The sequence below is a fragment of the Lycium barbarum genome, chromosome 3, assembly GCF_019175385.1.
Source record: "Lycium barbarum isolate Lr01 chromosome 3, ASM1917538v2, whole genome shotgun sequence".
Lineage (NCBI taxonomy): Eukaryota > Viridiplantae > Streptophyta > Magnoliopsida > Solanales > Solanaceae > Lycium > Lycium barbarum.
The window spans coordinates 117,633,506-117,651,541 of record NC_083339.1 but is presented as its reverse complement, the minus strand read 5'-3'; the positions used below and the strand labels follow the sequence as shown (position 1 = coordinate 117,651,541).

Sequence of the window (18,036 nt, the reverse complement as noted above, 5' to 3'; positions counted from 1 at the left end):
AAAAGTAAACAAATAAAAATGTACGGATGGAGTAATATTTAGGGGTCGTTTGGTGCATGGTATAGACTGGGATATCCCAGCACTAATTTTTTATACCGTGTTTGGTAGGAGGTATAAATTTATCCCAAGATAAATTTATACCTCCTACCAAACAAGGTACAAAATGAAACATAATCCCAAGGGTGGGATATCCCACCTTATCCCACTAAGGTTGGGATAAATTAGTCCCGAGATTATAATATCGGGATAATTTTGGCTACCAAACGACCACTTAGAGTAAGACAATGGACTATTACACCTGCCTACAACCTATAATTCAGGCTCATAATTTGTCATAATAAAGTTCAGTTTTTCCTACTAAATTTAAGTTAATTACTCTGGCTGGGATGACTGAGACCTTGAATCTTGGAATAGGGAACGTTGGAGAGTCTTGGACCAGTAAAAGGCTGTAAATTCAAAAGTAAAATTCAGACTTTTACACAGTAAAGATTAGTCTCTAGTCCATAGTCTGTAAATTGTGCGTACGCATATCTGCTTTACTAATTAACTGAAAACTCTCTGCCTCTCTCACATGACGAATATGACTCATCTATCTTCCTTCTTTCCCATATAAAAACGACTAGAACTAGTACAAATATCTTGCATTGCTTCTCTCAAAAAGTAGAGAAGCTTACATCAACTCCTCTGCTTTCACCAACCTCTAAATCCCCCAAAGCTGCCCTTGCTTAAAGCCTCACATTTTCTCTCTAGGTCTCCATTCTTGTTTCACATTTTGCTCCTTTCTCACTTGTCTTTCTACCCATAATCCTACTTGTTTTTTGAAACCTATGGAAGCTTTTAACCTTCTCAAATTCTGGCGTACAGCTGCCGTTAGAGATATTGGCCCTGATCTTGATTCTGTTAAAAAGTTGGCAGATGGTGTGGATAATACTGATGAAGAAATCGATAATGACGAAGACTCGTTTTTCGATTTGGTAATCACAGGCATTAATGGATACCCCAAAGAAACCAACAACTCCAATTCTGTTTCTGTAAACAGTTCTTCCCTGAAACAGGGGAATAGTGAAATCAATTCACCCGAATCTCCTAAAGATGTCTTTTTTAAGCCAAAACCTTTTTCAATTGACACAAATTCGAAGCCTATTTCTCCGAATTCAATGCTCAGAGCAGTTCCTAAGTTTCGCGTCTGCTTTCTGGGGTTCAGGAAATCAAAGCCGGAGAAAGTGGACATTAGCGATTCTTCTACGGCGAACCCGAAAATTCAAACCCAGAAACACTCCCCTAAAGAACATAGCAAAGTTGAAGAGGTTCCAATCAGCTGTGTTTCCTTCAGATACAACAGTTTAAAAGGAAGCAAACTTCATAAAGAAGACAAGGATTCTTCAATTAATGACTCGTCAAAGCAATCTGCAAAAGCTGATATGTGCAAGTATTTGAAATTGATGAAGCCTCTGTACTCCGTATCTTCGAAAAGGTACACCGATAAAGTTAGAGAAAGTAAATTGTCTTCTCTGTCAATGCAATCAATGAGCTCACCCAGAAACTCATCAGAAGAGAAACAGGGGAACCGAGTTGCTGTACTTGGGGCTGTGCGTAAACGCCTAGGCAAGAGCCGGTCAACAACGTCAACCTTCGCTGGAGCTTCGTTATCGCCGATGAGCCGCAGAGACGATTCATTACTGGAGAAAAATGACGGAATCCAAGGTGCTATTCTTCATTGCAAGAGATCCTACAGCTCTGCTCGAAAAGGTACATTCATCAAGTTTTCATTAGTGCACTTAATCTTTAGTTAATCTTATTCTTGTGTGTAATAAATATGGACTAATTTGTTACTATTTTTTATGCTTGAACAGATTCTTCGGTGTTAAAATCAAGAAATGCTAATGAAGATCTGCCAAGGACATCTTGTGAAGAGCACAATAGATGGAGTATTTGAATTAAATAATCTATGGTTGTCAGTATTTTCAAACTAAGTTGATAGCGGGAATAGAAAATTACTGGAAACAGAGGGTTTGTCTTGTTCCCTTTGCGGATGATATCATTATAGAGTAACTATTTTTTTTTTTCGAGCGAAGTACTGTTAAGAAAGTGGAATAGTATGAATTTCGATGTAAAGTGACTGAGTAACAAGAGCGGAGTTATCATTTTACAAGTCTTTTAACTGGTTCAGAGTTTTCTGTGAAGTGTAAATGTTCAATTTCGTCATTATTATGTTCTGAGTTTCAATTTCCAAATAACTTGGCAGAACCGAAGTTGTCATTATTGCCGTGGCATACAAACGATATTACTGCTGTGCCTGATTGCGCATGCGTTTACCTTATAAGCCAGATTTCAGACGGCTGTAGCATGATATGGTGCATCTTGACAAAATCATACAGTACCTAAAATTAAAAATCAACTTCTTTTGCATATTGTGATCTAGATAGATATTGTCTTTTTCACGCACAACACTAACAGTCGATATAGAAAATTGAATAGCTCGCTTGAAACCTCGACTACTATATCCCCCTATATATGGTTCAGCCTAAGTTACAGGAAATGACATAAATAGCTAGAATCGTAATGCAAATACAAGAATTAAAAATTCTCTATATATACATGGAAAAGAACTTGAGACTTATACAAAGGACAAAGCTTCAGTGTGTGCACTTTGCGTGCGGGGAGTTGGGCGCTGGCTATTGGTAGGTGGTGAGAGCATTGGTTGCTGGCCGGCGCTGTGAGCACTGGCTGGTGACTGACGTTGTTGGCATGCATTGCTTGCCGCGCTAGCACAGATGCGCTTGTCACTTGGTGCTATCAAGACCATGAGGTCGTCCATTAACACTAGATCGTTAAGAGCCTTGCTAGAGTACCATGGGCATAGCTGGAAAGCAGCTTATGACCGGCCTTGTATTGTTTGGATGGGCAATCCATGTTAGGAACAAAAAAGATTTCGATTTTTAGATCCAATCTCCAGTACATCATCCAATTCAATTTGAGTGACTTAAGTTGATTGGAGATTTAAAAAAAGAAAATTTTGGAAGTTATAACCGTAAATATGCCATAAGATGTAAGTGGATATTGAAATATGTTATTATTAATAGTAAAAAGAAGAGTTTTAAGTTAAATTAATTTTTCAAATATAGTAAGGGTCTCAACCTTTTTTGAAAATGAACTAAGATGATGTTTGGCTAAGCTTCTACGAAGTGATCGAGTTTAAAATTGCTTATAAGTAATAGCCAATCAAAAGTCATAAGTTTGTCACCTCTAACTTATAACAATTCAGTTTTCGGGTACTTTTGATTTGATCATATTTTTACTTCATCATCCTAATTTTTTTTTTTTTGTAATCTCCGAAGTACTCTTTCTAAAACATAACTTCTAATTTGTCTATTCTAATTTTATCATTTGTTTTTTTAGTGTAAGAAATACCTTTAAAATATACTTCCTCCTTCACAAAAATATTGTCTTAGTTTGACTTGGTACGGAATTTAAGAAATAAATTGAAACTTTTGAAATGTGTGATCCGAAGTCTTAGATATTTGCGTAGTTATAAATCATCTCATAAAGTTAAAATATTTTTAAATATAGAAATATGTCAATCTTTTTTGAACAAATTAGTAAGAAAAGTAAAATAATTTTTTTGAGAAGGACGGAGTTTTTGTAAGTAGCCGTAAAGACATTTTAATCACGTAAATTTATTATCCGTTTCATCATTCTATCCAAATTGACATGTACAATTCCGGTCCATCCAACAAGACTCAAAAATAATGGAGAGCTAAGCATTTCGGGGAGAGCGCTAGTGTATACACGGATAAAAAGTGGTTTTGATTATTCCATGCTCTTGAATTCATGCTACTATCTTATGGCTCCACTTGCTATTCAAAGGGAAAGAGAGTGGAGCCATGCAATATTTGAAGTGGCATGTCAATGATGGTCAAAATTTATTGGTCCTTGCGATATTAACAGCAAGTGAATATTACAGCGGCGCTGAACAGCTTCAATGTTGATCGGATTTTCTTTTGCTGGGGGAAAAAGTCTCCTGAGGAGAAACTTCGCCAAGAATTACTGCTCCTGACTTTTCTACCCTTTGTAAGTTACATTACTGAAAAGTAGGGCTGTTTATCGAGCAGATTAGGCGGATAACTACGCTTAACGGTTTGACTTAACGGTTATCGGCTTTTAAAAGTACTAATCTGCTAGCCAACCGATAAGATATCGGTTGGTTCGGTATCGGATTAGCAATTATCGGACAGTTATTGGGCGGTATATCGGTTAAATTACGTAACTACTATTTTTTTTTTTTTGCCTTGAAAGACAAACGTTTTATCATAATTTAACAACTAGGAAGTCAATTAAGCCCCATAGCCACAGGGCAGGACTTAACAGTTAAGAATTCACAAGTTTAATCTCAACCCTTCCGATGGTGATCACTTCACCACCTTTCTCTGGAACCACAATTATTGCAATAGTAACTTCCAACACAAAATAATAATAATAATAATAATAATAATAATAATAATAATTTATGGTTAATGGAAGAGTTTATCGAAGATAATTATTGATGGTTCAGACTTTTCACTTTAGTGCTTTAGCTTTTAGTGTTTTAGGTTTACAATACATATTCTATATGTTTAGGGGTAAAAATATAAATATGATAAATTCTTAACGGGTTAACGGTTTGCCCAATAAGAAAATTGTGTAATCCGCCCCCGCACCGATAAGCCGTTAACTACAAAATTTTAATCCATTCCCCAACCGCTAATCTGATAGCCCACTACTAATAAGCCAATTTTACGGTTGGGTTATCGGTGGCGGTTCAGTTTTAAACAGCTCTACTGAAAAGTAAAAAATATATTCAATTATTTATTTCATTGCAGAGACTACAAACAATTTGTTGGGCCCCACTCTTTACATCTCTTTTCTCTCTCTCCTCACTCAATACATTTATTCAACCATTGAAACCAATTCATTCGTACTTTTATTAAATTACGTATAACTACAAAGATTAATATTATTAACAATATTTTTTAGACTGTAATTACTACCTTTGATTATCTTAACAACATGATTTATAAATTAATACTATCAAACTTTTCCAAAAAGACATTTGGCTTAAGTTTCAGTCACTCTTTTAAATGCTTGAAAGAGAAAATCATGTAATTAACTTAAAATGATATAAATAATGCTAAAATTTATAAATTATTTTTTATAGATAGTCAACAATGGTGAAACCTTATACTCCCACTGTTTCAATTTATGTGAACCTATTTCCTTTTTAGTCCGTGCCAAAATGAATGACCTCTTTCTTAATTTGAAAACAAATTCATTTTATGAAATGATTTACAGCTACACAAATATTCAAGACTTATTTTGAACCACAAGTTTTAAAAGTCTTCACTCTTTCTTAAATGTCGTGCCCAGTCAAATGGATTCACATAAATTGAAACGGAGGGAGTATGTGTTTTTGAATTTTAATTAATTTAAGAAAACATATCTATCAAATGTAAATTAATGGCCATAAAAGTTTAAATTAATTTATGAATATATTCGTTTGGTTTGATTTCTAAAATATGAGAAAAATGAAATATTTTTTTAATCTAAAATCAAATGAAACCAAAATTATTGCACTATTTAATTAGTTGTTTATTATAAATCAAAATTATATATAAGCAATTAACATGAATATATTCCTCAACATAACTAGGTATATTGATCAAATCAATAGGATTAAGTCTCTCAAACGGTAGTAGATGGATCCGCAACTATAAATTAATTTTTAAAATTACATAAACACAACATATTAATTAAGCTATATAAATATATGATAAATCAAAATTTTGGTTAAGTATGTATTAATACAGGACATTACTCAATGATTTAATTAACTATGATCATACTACTGTCTAATCATTATAAACTTTTTAAATAAAATTATCATCCTAGGTTAATATTTAATTTATCTTAGCTACCTTATATTATGTATAACTATGAAATCTAATAATTTTAACAACCTTTTTTTAAGTCAAAACACTTACCTCAATTAATTAAACACCATGACATTTTTAAACTATGACTTTAAAAGTTAATATCATCATCAAGCTTTTTCAAAAATCCCTTTGGCCTAAATTTCACTTACTTTTTTTTCCTTTTTATTTTTAATTGATAAAAAGGAAAAAAATATCAAACTAAAAACAATAAATACCATGGTCTCAAAAGTGTATATACTAATACTTGTATTTATTCTTTTGTCTTTAAAATAGGAAAATATTAAACGTTTTAACTTTTGAAAATAATCGGAAAAAATTAAACCAACATTATTATACGACTTAATTATCTTTATTATATATCAAAATTAAATCTAGGCAATTAACATGAATAAAGCCATCAACATAATTAGATAGATTAACCAAAGAAAATTGAGACCCTCACATGGTCATGGTCGGTCGATCGATCAACTACCTATAGTCGACCGATCAGCATAGGCGGATAATAGGATTGAGTCCCTCAAAAGGTCTACGCCGATGGGTCGACTACAGGTAGCCGACCGATCAACCATGAGAGACAAACTAACAACACTATGTTAAATATATATATATATATATATATATATATATATATATATAATAAATTAATTTTTAAAATATATAAATACAAGACATTAGTTTATTTAAATAAATATACGGAAAAGGGCTAAATATACCCCTCGTTATACTAATATACCCCTGTTGTTATAATTTGAGCTCAAATATACCCCTCGTTATACTTTGAGTTCAAATATACCGTTCATGTTTAACAGAGGGACACGTGTCATCATTGTATTGGACTATTTCAAATTAACATGTGTCATCATTTTATTGGATTATTTTAAATTATCTCCTAATTAATAAAAATTTAACCCATAACCCGATATTCAATTAAAAGACCCGTATCCATACCCAAAAAATTAAAAGCAAGCTCAGAAAAGCTTCTTCAATGGCTGCCAATAGTATGACCCGCGAGCATATGACTGGAAGAAATGGCCGGTCATAAAGTTCCCATTTTTATCACATTGACCATGGTGGAAAAAACCCAAAAGAATGTGAAGCAGAGTACTACAAGTAGAAAAGGGAAAACTAATAATCATATAGCAGTGATGAAATTGAAGAATAGGTAGTATTATCAAGACCAATACAAGTCCAATAAACTGAAAAATAGTAGAGTACTATGTTCAAATCAAGCAATGTTTTAAGATCTTACAATGGCTCAATTACCACATATAGCAATTCTTGGAGCTGGCATATTTGTTAAAACTCAATATATTCCTAGATTAGCTGAGATTCCCAATCACTTTGTTCTTAGAGCTATTTGGAGTCGCAGTCAGGTAACTTATAGAAATAAATTTGCCCCAATTTTAATATTTCTTCCATTTTCTTGAATCATTGTTCAATGCTATGAACTGAATTTTCAAAAAACTTTCTGTATTTGTATGATTTTGTGGATTTTAGTTTTCTTGGTGTGATAAAAATGGGAACTTTATGAACGGCCATTTCTTCCGGTCATATGCTCGCCGGTCATGCTATTAGCAGCCATTGAAGAAAGCTTTTTGAAGTTCGATTTTAATTTTCCGGGTATGGGTATGAATTTTTTAATTGAATATCAGATTATAGGTTAAATTTTTATTAATTAGGAGATAATTTAAACTAGTCCAATAGAATGGTGACACGTGTCCATCCGTTAAAAATGAGAATATATTTGAACCCAAAATATAATGAGGAGTATATTTGGATCAAAAGTATAACGGTATAACGAGGGGTATATTTGACCATTTTTTGATAGTACATGAGTATATTTGGCCCTTTTCAATAAATATATGATAAATCAAATATTTGGTTAAGTATATATTAATACAAGACATTACTTATGATTTGATTAGCTATGATCAAACTATAGTTTAATCATTATCAACTTTTTAAATAAAATTATCACTCTCGATTAACTTATTCTACCTACCTTATATTACGTATAACTATGAAATTTAAGATCTTTAACAACCTTTTATTAAGTCATAACACTTACCTCAATTAACTAAACACCATGACTTTTAAACTATTACTTTAAAAGTTAATATTATCATCAAGCTTTTTCGAAAAAATACCCTTGGCCTAAATTTCACTTATTTTTTTTCTTTTTTCTTTTTAATTGATCAAAAGAAAAAATATTAAACTAAAAACAATAAATACAATGGTCACAAAACTGTATATACTAATATTTGTATGTCATTTTTTGTCTTGCTTTTTAAAATAGGAAAATATTAAATATTTTAATTTTTGAAAAAAATCTAAAATAAAATAAAACCAAAATTATTAAACTATCTAATTATATTTTTATTACATATCAAAATTATACCTAAGCAATTGACATGGAAAAAGTCCCCAGCATAATTAGTGGGCGTTTGGCCATAAAAATTATTCACTTTTTTCCGGAATTTTTTTTCACTTTTTTTACTTCGTTTGGCCATAAAAATTATTCACTTTTTTTCGGAGTTGTATTCCGAAATACCAAAAACAAGAAAAACTTGTTTTTCAAAATTTTTTCACTTGTTTACACTACATTTCACCAAAAACTACAATTTCAAAAATTATGGCCAAACACAACTCCAACTCCAACTTCAAAAATTCCAAAACAAGTGAAAAAGTTTTTGATATTTATGGTCAAACGACACCTTAGATAGATGGGCCGAAGCAAATTGAGACTCTCAAATGTCTTGGTCGATCGGTCGACTACCTATAGTCGACTAATCGGCATAGAAAAATAATAGGATTAAGTCCCTCAAATTGTCTATGCCAATGGGTCGACTACAGGTTGTCGACCAATCGACCGTGAGAGACACACTAACAATTTATATTAAATAATAATATTATAAATAATTTTTCAAATATATAAATACAAGATATTAGTTTAGTTATATAAATACATGATAAACCTAAAGATTTGCTAAGTATGTTTTAATACAAGACATTGTCATATGATTTGATTAACTATGATCATGATCAAACTATAGTTTAATTCCTATCAACTTTTTAAATAGAACTATCATCCTCGATATCCTAGCTACCTAATATTATACTCCATATAATAACAACATTTTTTTTAAGTCATAACACTTATCTCAATTAATCAAACACCGTGATTTTTAAACTATAACTTTAAAAGTTAATATCATCATCAAGCTTTTTCAAAAAACCCCTTTGGCCTAAATTTCACGTACTTTTTTTTTCTATTTTCTTTTTAATTGATCAAAAGGAAAAAATGTTAAACTAAAAACAATAAATACTATGGTCACAAAAGTGTATATACTAACATTTGTATTTATTCTTTTGTCTTGCTTTTAAAATAGTAAAAGATTAAATGTTTTAATTTTTGAAAATAACCTAAAACAAACTTAAACCAAGATTATTACACTATTTAATTATCTTTGATATATATTAAAATTATATCTACATTAGCATGAATAAAGTCATCAATATAATTAGATAGATTCACCAAAGCAAATTTAGACTCTCAAATGGTCTTGGTTGATCGGTCAACTCATAAGCAAATAATAGAATTGAGTTCCTCAAATGGTTTATGTCGATGGGTCGACTACAGATGGTCGGCCGATCGACCATGAGACAAACACTAACAACATTATATTAAATATAAATATTATAAGTTAATTTTAAAATATATAAATACAATATATTACTTTAGTTATATAAATATATGATAAATCAAAGATTTGGTTGAGTACATATTAATACAAGACATTACTATATGATTTGATTAACTATGATCAAACTATAGTTTAATCATTATCAACTTCTTAAATCAAACTATCGTCCTCGATTAATTTATCCTTGCTACCTTACATCATGTATAACTATGAAAGTTAATATTTTTAACAAATTCTTTTTTAAATATATGATAAACCTAAAGAGTTATTAAGTATGTTTTAATATAAGACATTACCATATGATTTGATTAACTATGATCGTGATCAAACTATAGTTTTACCATTATCAACATTTTAAATAGAAATATCATCCTCGATATCCTAGCTACCTAAAATTATGTATAAGTATATTATAATTTCATTTTTATTGAAGTTCTTGTTTCCTAACGAAGTATGGAGGCAAGAAGTCAGCAAATTGTCCAAGAAATGTACTTTCGTCTTAAGCTATCTCTCTCATCCAAAAAACCATACCCCCAAATTCTATAAATAGACAATTCCCCCACCTCACTTTGTCATATCATTATTTCCGTACCCACTTTTTCTCGTAACTAAGTAACAAGTTATCCCCCCATACTTTCTTTATCACTTATTTTCAACAAAAAAGACAACATCATATTACAGTATTATATTACACAACAAACAAACGTACATACTATGACCCTTCTAAGGAATCTCTTCATTTTATTCACCATTTTTGTGATTATTACTATATCACTTTCATCTTGTAGGAGCATTAAATTCATTGATGGCGATGATCAGATATTAAGAGAAAAAACTCATGATCATCACAACATGATAGGCATTTCTTTCTTTGTAAGAAGAGAATAAATGAAAAAATATTTGTGTCGTGACAGTTAAAAAGACTTATGAGTGGGCTTATTTATATAGTGAGAACCCACATTTGTCAAGTGACCTGAATTTTCGAATTTTCCCTTTCACCTAATATTCCTAATTTTCAAATCTATGAAATTTGATTGTTTTAAATTATATCATTAGTTTACCATAACTTATTTTTCTTCATTTGGATGTAAGATGGGAAAACTGGTATACATTTGTGTCAGTTATCAGCTTAGGTAGGAAAAGTTGAGGTAGGAAAAGGGAATAGCTGATGTTTCTTAAAGCCTTAATATACCGACAATCACTTAAATTTGTAAGTAAATTTCATTTTCGAATTCTAATTTGTTCAACCACTGAACACATGATAAAGTGTTTCTATCAGACACCTTCAAAGTTTTGAAAACAAATGTGTGTGTTTCAAGTGTTTATATTAGGTAATTTAGTTAACTCGTGAAATATGTTACATTCTTTAATTATATACATCAACTTCAATTGGGACAAGCTTGATGTTTTACGGCTTATTGAAATGTGGTGCACACGATTTTGAGCTCAACGATGGCGTAGCAGGATGCTTAGCCGAAGGAACAAATACATACCATCTGTTAAACCAAAGTAGATAATACGTGTCATAAACTTGAACCGTGACAATATAATCATGCACATAAAATAAAACGGAGAGAGTGAACAATGATTCACATGGTGTATATGCCGCCCGCCTTAGCGGTGTCTGCCCGGCCATATAGGCACGGTGTAATCTCATTATCATATACTTATCATAAAACATGCATTAGAACTCAAATATAAACTATACCCTATCGGGGTGATGTAAAGTCAAGAACTCCCAATTCCATTATGGAGTAGTCATAATCATCATGCCTCACCTTGAAGGAACAAGCATTGTAAGGTGAGTGTAACAACAATGAGCAACATCAAGAATCGTATAAGGATCATTAGCTTTGTAGAAATATCATACCATGAGCTTTAGAATCTCTAGACTTAGGCTCATCATCATCATTATCACATTCGTAACATATTTCTTATCTTTACCTCATGAGAAGCTCTTTATAAACATAGACTCACAGTTTCCGAGATGTAAGAAGGTCGTGGAAAGACAAAGGAATTCATGTCATAGGAATCATGCCTTAGAAAAGAAGGGACTAGCCTTACATACCTTTACGTCTCTCCAACTTTATTAATTAAACGCTCTCCTCCAACGTTCATGATTCTACATTCAAAAGAGTTTAACATTTTTTTAAGTCACAACATTTATCTCAATTAATTAAACACCACAATTTTTAAACTATAACTTTAAAAGTTAATATTATCATCAAGCTTTTTCAAAAAACTCCTTTGGCCTAAATTTCAGTTACTTTTTTTTTAATTGAAAAAATGCTAAACTAAAAACAATAAATACCATGGTCACAAAAGTGTATATACTAACATTTGTATTTATTCTTGTCTGGCTTGTAAAATAGGAAAAGATTAAATGTTTTAATTTTTGAAAATAACCTAAAACAAAATTAAACCAAAATTATTACACTATTTAATTATCTTTAATATATATTAAAATTATACCTACATTAACATGAATAAAGTCATCAATATAATTAGATAGCTAGATTCACCAAAGCAAATTTAGACTCTCAATTGGTCTTGGCTGATCCGGATACTGGTAGTCGACCGATCACCATAAGCAAATCATAGAATTGAGTTCCTCAATTGATCTATGTTGATGGGTCGACTACAAATAGTCAACCGATCGACCATGCGACACACACTGACAACATTATGTTAAATATAAATATTATAAGTTAATTTTTTAAATATATAAATACAATGTATTAGTTTAGTTATATAAATATATGATAGATCAAAGATTTGGCTACACAAGACATTACTATATGATTTTTATTACTATGATCTAACTATAGCTTAACCATTATCAACCTCTTAATAAATTATCAACCTCGATTAATTTATCCCAGCTACCTTACATCACGTATAACTATGAAAGATAATATTTTTAACAACTTCTTTTTTAAGTCTGAATACTTAGCTCAATTAATTAAAAAAAGTTAATATTTTTAACAACTTCTTTTTTAAGTCAGAATACTTATCTCAATTAATTAAACACCATGATTTTTAAACTACAGCTTTAAAAGTTAATATTATCAACAAGCTTTTTCAAAAAATCCACTTGGCCTAAATTTCACTTACTTTTTTTTTTTTTACTTTTTCCTTTTAATTGACCAAAAGGAAAAAATATTAAACTAAAAACAATAAGTACCACAGTCAACCACAGTCACGAAATTATATATACTAATATTTGTATTTATTCTTTTGTTGCTTTTTAAAATAGGAAACTATTAATTTTTTTTTAAATCTAAAATAAAATTAAACCAAAATTATTACACTATTTAATTATATTTTTTATTACATATCAAAATTATACCTGAGCAATTTACATGAATAAAGTTTCAACATAATTAGGTTGATTGACCAAAGCAAACTGAGACTCTCAATTGATCTTGGTCGATCGACCTATCGGCATGGGCAAATAATAGGATTGAGTCGCTCAAATGGTCTACGTCGATGGGTCGAGTACAGGTAGTCGACCGATCGACCATGAGAGACACACTAACAATATTCGATTATATATAAATATTATAAATTAATTTGTTAAATATATAAATACAAGATACTAGTTTAGTTATATAATTAATATAAGATAAAACCAAATATTTGGTTAAATATGTTTTAATACAAGACATTACCATATGATTTGATTAACTATTATCAAACTATAGTTTAACTATTATCAACTTTTAAATAAGACTATTATCCTTAATTAGTGTATCCTAGCTACGTCATAGTATGTATAACTATGAAAATTAATATTGTTAACAACCTTCTTTTAAGCCCTAACAATTATATGAATTAATTAAACACCATGACTTTTAACTACAACTTTAAAAGTTAATATTATCATCAACTTTTTTCAAAAGTCCTCTGGCCTAAATTTCACTTATTTTTTCTTTTGTATTTTTAACTGATTAAAAGAAAAAAATATTAAATTAAAAATAATAAATACCATGGTCATAAAAGTGTATATACTAATATTTGATATATAATAAAGATAATTAATAGTGTAATAGAGACTTTTATGAGCATGATATTTATTATTTTTAGTTTAATATTTTTCATATATAAATTTAATATAAAATATAATACATGAATTAATCTCTCAAATAAAAAGAAAAGAAGAAAGAGGCGGAACTCAAATATGAAATGTGATGTAAATGATGGAGAACTAATGCATTTCATTCTCTTTGAAAATAAATCTAAAGTTGGTATTGTCTTTTAACCAAAAAGTCTTTGACATTTCAGAGACTAAAGAGAAATCTGATATTTTGGAACCCGCGACTTAAATAGCACAAAAAAAAAAGTTGAACCAAACTAGTACAAAAAAAAAAAAAAAGAACATAAGTAGTATTCACGCACGAAATTCGTGCGTGAAAGGACCAAACTGCAAAAACACAATTTTGACCTTTCACGCACGAATTTTGTGCGTGAATGGGGTCACCAAAAAAAAAAATAGAGAACACGCACTAATTTTGTGCGTTAATGTTGGAGCTTCTTTTTTTTTTTTTTTTTTTTTTTTTTTTTTGCGTTACCTTTCCAATCACGTTTTTTTTCATACTTTGGGTAAAGATTAGTCATGTTTTAAAATCCCAAAATATCAATATTTTATATAAAACTTAATTTTTTTTTTTGCGTACAATAATGTCGGCTCATTACATGAAGTCCACCTAAACGTTTGGATCGTCGTTTTAGGGGTTCTAAAGTGCCCCAAAACAAGTTTTGAAACTTGTAATATTTATAGGGTTTTGATTTAAGTGTTTTATTATATTTGAATGTACAAATTTAAATATTTGATTTAATAATAATTCATCCAATACGATGAATTATTATTAAATCAAATATTTAAATTTGTACATTCAAATATAATAAAACACTTAAATCAAAACCCTATAAATATTACAAGTTTCAAAACTTGTTTTGGGGCACTTTAGAACCCCTAAAACGACGATCCAAACGTTTAGGTGGACTTCATGTAATGAGCCGACATTATTGTACGCAAAAAAAAAAATTAAGTTTTATATAAAATATTGATATTTTGGGATTTTAAAACATGACTAATCTTTACCCAAAGTATGAAAAAAAACGTGACTGGAAAGGTAACGCAAAAAAAAAAAAAAAAAAAAAAAAAGCTCCAACATTAACGCACAAAATTAGTGCGTGATTACTAATGTTCTCTATTTTTTTTTTGGTGACCCCATTCACGCACAAAATTCATGCGTGAAAGGCCAAAACTATGTTTTTGCAGTTTGGTCCTTTCACGCACGAATTTCGTGCGTGAATACTACTTATATTTTTTTCTTTTTTTCGTACTAGTTTGGTTCAATTTTTTTTTTTATGCTATTTAAGTCGCGGGTTCGATATTTTGACCAATTTCTCTCTACAAAGGGTACGATGGACTACGAACTTCATTCTTGACATAAATTCTCGACAAATATTTGCAGTGAGAGATACTGTTATGTCCAAAACGTTTTCCTTGCAGAAACTTGAGAACCACGCCTACTTTAATTTGTTTACGTCATTGGCTACTACTAGTAGTAGAAAATTTTTCGTGCAGCAGCCTTTTCAGCAGTCATAAACACAACAGTATTGGCTAACGGCAGCCTAATTCGTGATCCCTATTGTCTATTGCCACCCTGTTCACGATTTTGATTAAAACCAAAATCAAATTGAAAATTTAATCAAATTGAATAAAAAAATTGATATTTGATTTCGTTTGGTTTGATTTAGTTTTAAATTTTAAAAACCGATAATATTTGGTTTGATTATGATTCTATCAAAAAATACCCGAATAAATAATCGAACCAAACCGATAAATTATATACATAAATTTTATAATTATTTATATGTATAATATTATTTTTTCATAAATAATTATAAATATTTTATACCTTTTAATCATTAATTTGACTTTTTATCTACTTATTTCACATGATTGTTTAAGACCCGTGTTTTTAAGAATATGTCCAAGCCCATGTCTTTAAGTCTTTTAACTCTTTAAGTGTTAAGTGTAAACCTACTAACAGAAGCTCACGTTAGAGTCTAATGTCTTTAACTTAAATTTTTAGCCTTTCTTTCTCAGTCATTTGATTTTAAGTTGTTTCTTCTTCTTTTTTCGAATTTATACCTTTTTTTTTTCTTGTTTGAATGAGTCCTAAACTTCTAATATTTTTCATATGAAAAGGACAAAGGTTGTAGATTTAGAGGTTCCTATAGAAGATACTTCAGTAACATTAGCATTTGCTGCAACTCAAGCACATGGTAATGACCTAATACTTCTTCTGTGGGTAATCCTCTTAAAAAGCAGAAAAGAACAACTTTTTGTAGTCGAGACCCTAGCCTTGGAGATAATGATAGAAAAACATCTAAAGTTTGGGATCATTACACAAAGTTTTTATAATAAACTGGGAGAATTGAGGGCAAAATGCAAGTACTGCCCCAAAGTTTGAGATCATTACACAAAGTTTTTTTAATTTCATATATTTTCATTTTAATTTTAGGTGGTATTTATGTTTAATTAATATATATATGTTTGTAACAACAACTAAAAACTCATATGCTCTACTTTATTTTCAGGTATGTGTATTAAGATGACAAAAATGGTGCAGTCACTACTAAGTTAGTTTTTATCTCTATATGTAATAGTATAGCAACTTTGGGTAACTTGAGTATTACACTATCACTAATAGTGAAAATGTTTCTATGATGTATGTTCCACCTTAAACTATAAATAAAAGTTATTATTTGAACAAAAAAAAAAGACATGTCTTTTTCAACTTTTTAATGTTTTACTTATAAGTCTCATGGCTGCTAGTCGTAAACTGAAAAATCGAACCAAACCGGTGGTTATTATTTTATTTGATTTGGTTATGGTTTTAGACATTTAAAAACCGACTAAATTGATTTGGTTATGGTTTTAATCAATAACCGACCCAAACCGAACCATGAACACCCTTAATTGCCAGCTAGCTGCTTGATATTACTATTGATGGAATACCGGCATACACAGCGGAAACAAATAGTTAGGATCGGACTTGCATGTAATATAGACAACACATAATCAAGATATTAATCAAATATAAAATTGATACTTATCTCTTGAAGCGTGAATGCAACCTCGAAACTAGCCTTCATGAGCAAAAACCATCCACGCGTTCATCCTCCAGTTCCACGGTCTTCTACTGTGTAACCAAAATAATACCAGAATCTGTTCGTGTGAGCGAATTTCTATGGAAAAAATGTAGAAACTTGTAAAACCCTTGGCCTCCCTATGGAATAAGACCCCTATTTTATAACTACAGGTTTTAGGGTTTTCACCCTTTTCCAAAACCTGCTGGGTTTTTATTTTCCACCAAGAAATAATATTCCATTTAATTCTTTATTATTCGGACACAGTAGGGACCACATAATTTAATTAACGAGGCTTCCTATTATGGAATTAATTCGAAATATCTGAATTAATCCTACCATAATAAATTACGAATTATTCCACTAAAAAATCTTAACTGCACTCCTCAGTTCCATTTCAAAATCTTTCAGTAAATCTTATTTAACTCCCTATGTTAAGATTACAGATACCAATCAATTAAATTAAATTACTGACAATTTAATTCATTGACTAATTGAATCTTTTATATTTCTAATTAACTTATATCATGTGACGGATACAAAATCCACTTGCAGGGTTTTCACATGAGACTTATAAGCATTCATAAAGGGGTATCATCAATTTCAAAGTCGAAACATGGATTCTATCAACTAATTATTATTTCACAAATGTATTTTGCCATTATCCAATTTACCAGGAATAGATAGACCTACAATTGAGTCGTACCTTTTAATAAATCAAAATAATGAATAAATCACATTGATCATAATAATTATATCAAGATTAAGAGTATAAGTACATTTAATGAACTAGAGAATTTGTTTTATATATTTAGTACAAAAACGCTTATCTCTACTTGGTCCGTTCAATACATACAAAATGTACTTGCACAAGAAGACGGAACTATACCGTTCGCATAACGAAGATACATTATATTAATCTCGTGCTACAATCATACCGATGGTTTTGTCCAAATTCCATCTTAGATTGTGAACATAAACTTTATACTTATAAGAACCGATGATTAATCTTTTGTGTATAAGCTAAACTCAAAATACTAAATCATCTACTATATAAGTAAAGGACACACATACTAGTACATGATCTATTTAACCCTTTATTAAAAATTAAATAAATAATTGTTCTATAATAAATACTATATCCAAACACATGATTAATAGTATATATCCCAACAATCTCCCACTTAGACTTTTAACCA

At 30.2% G+C, this 18,036-nt stretch overlaps 1 protein-coding gene across 1 annotated transcript; it reads left to right on the top strand.

The window, feature by feature from the left end:
• Positions 1-535: 535 nt before the first annotated feature.
• On the top strand, positions 536-2,183 carry LOC132634052 (probable membrane-associated kinase regulator 2). Its single transcript, XM_060350369.1, has 2 exons — positions 536-1,749; positions 1,854-2,183. Exons 1-2 carry the CDS (start codon positions 828-830, stop codon positions 1,934-1,936), a joined length of 1,005 nt encoding a protein of 334 aa, XP_060206352.1. The 5' UTR covers positions 536-827; the 3' UTR covers positions 1,937-2,183.
• Positions 2,184-18,036: the final 15,853 nt, after the last annotated feature.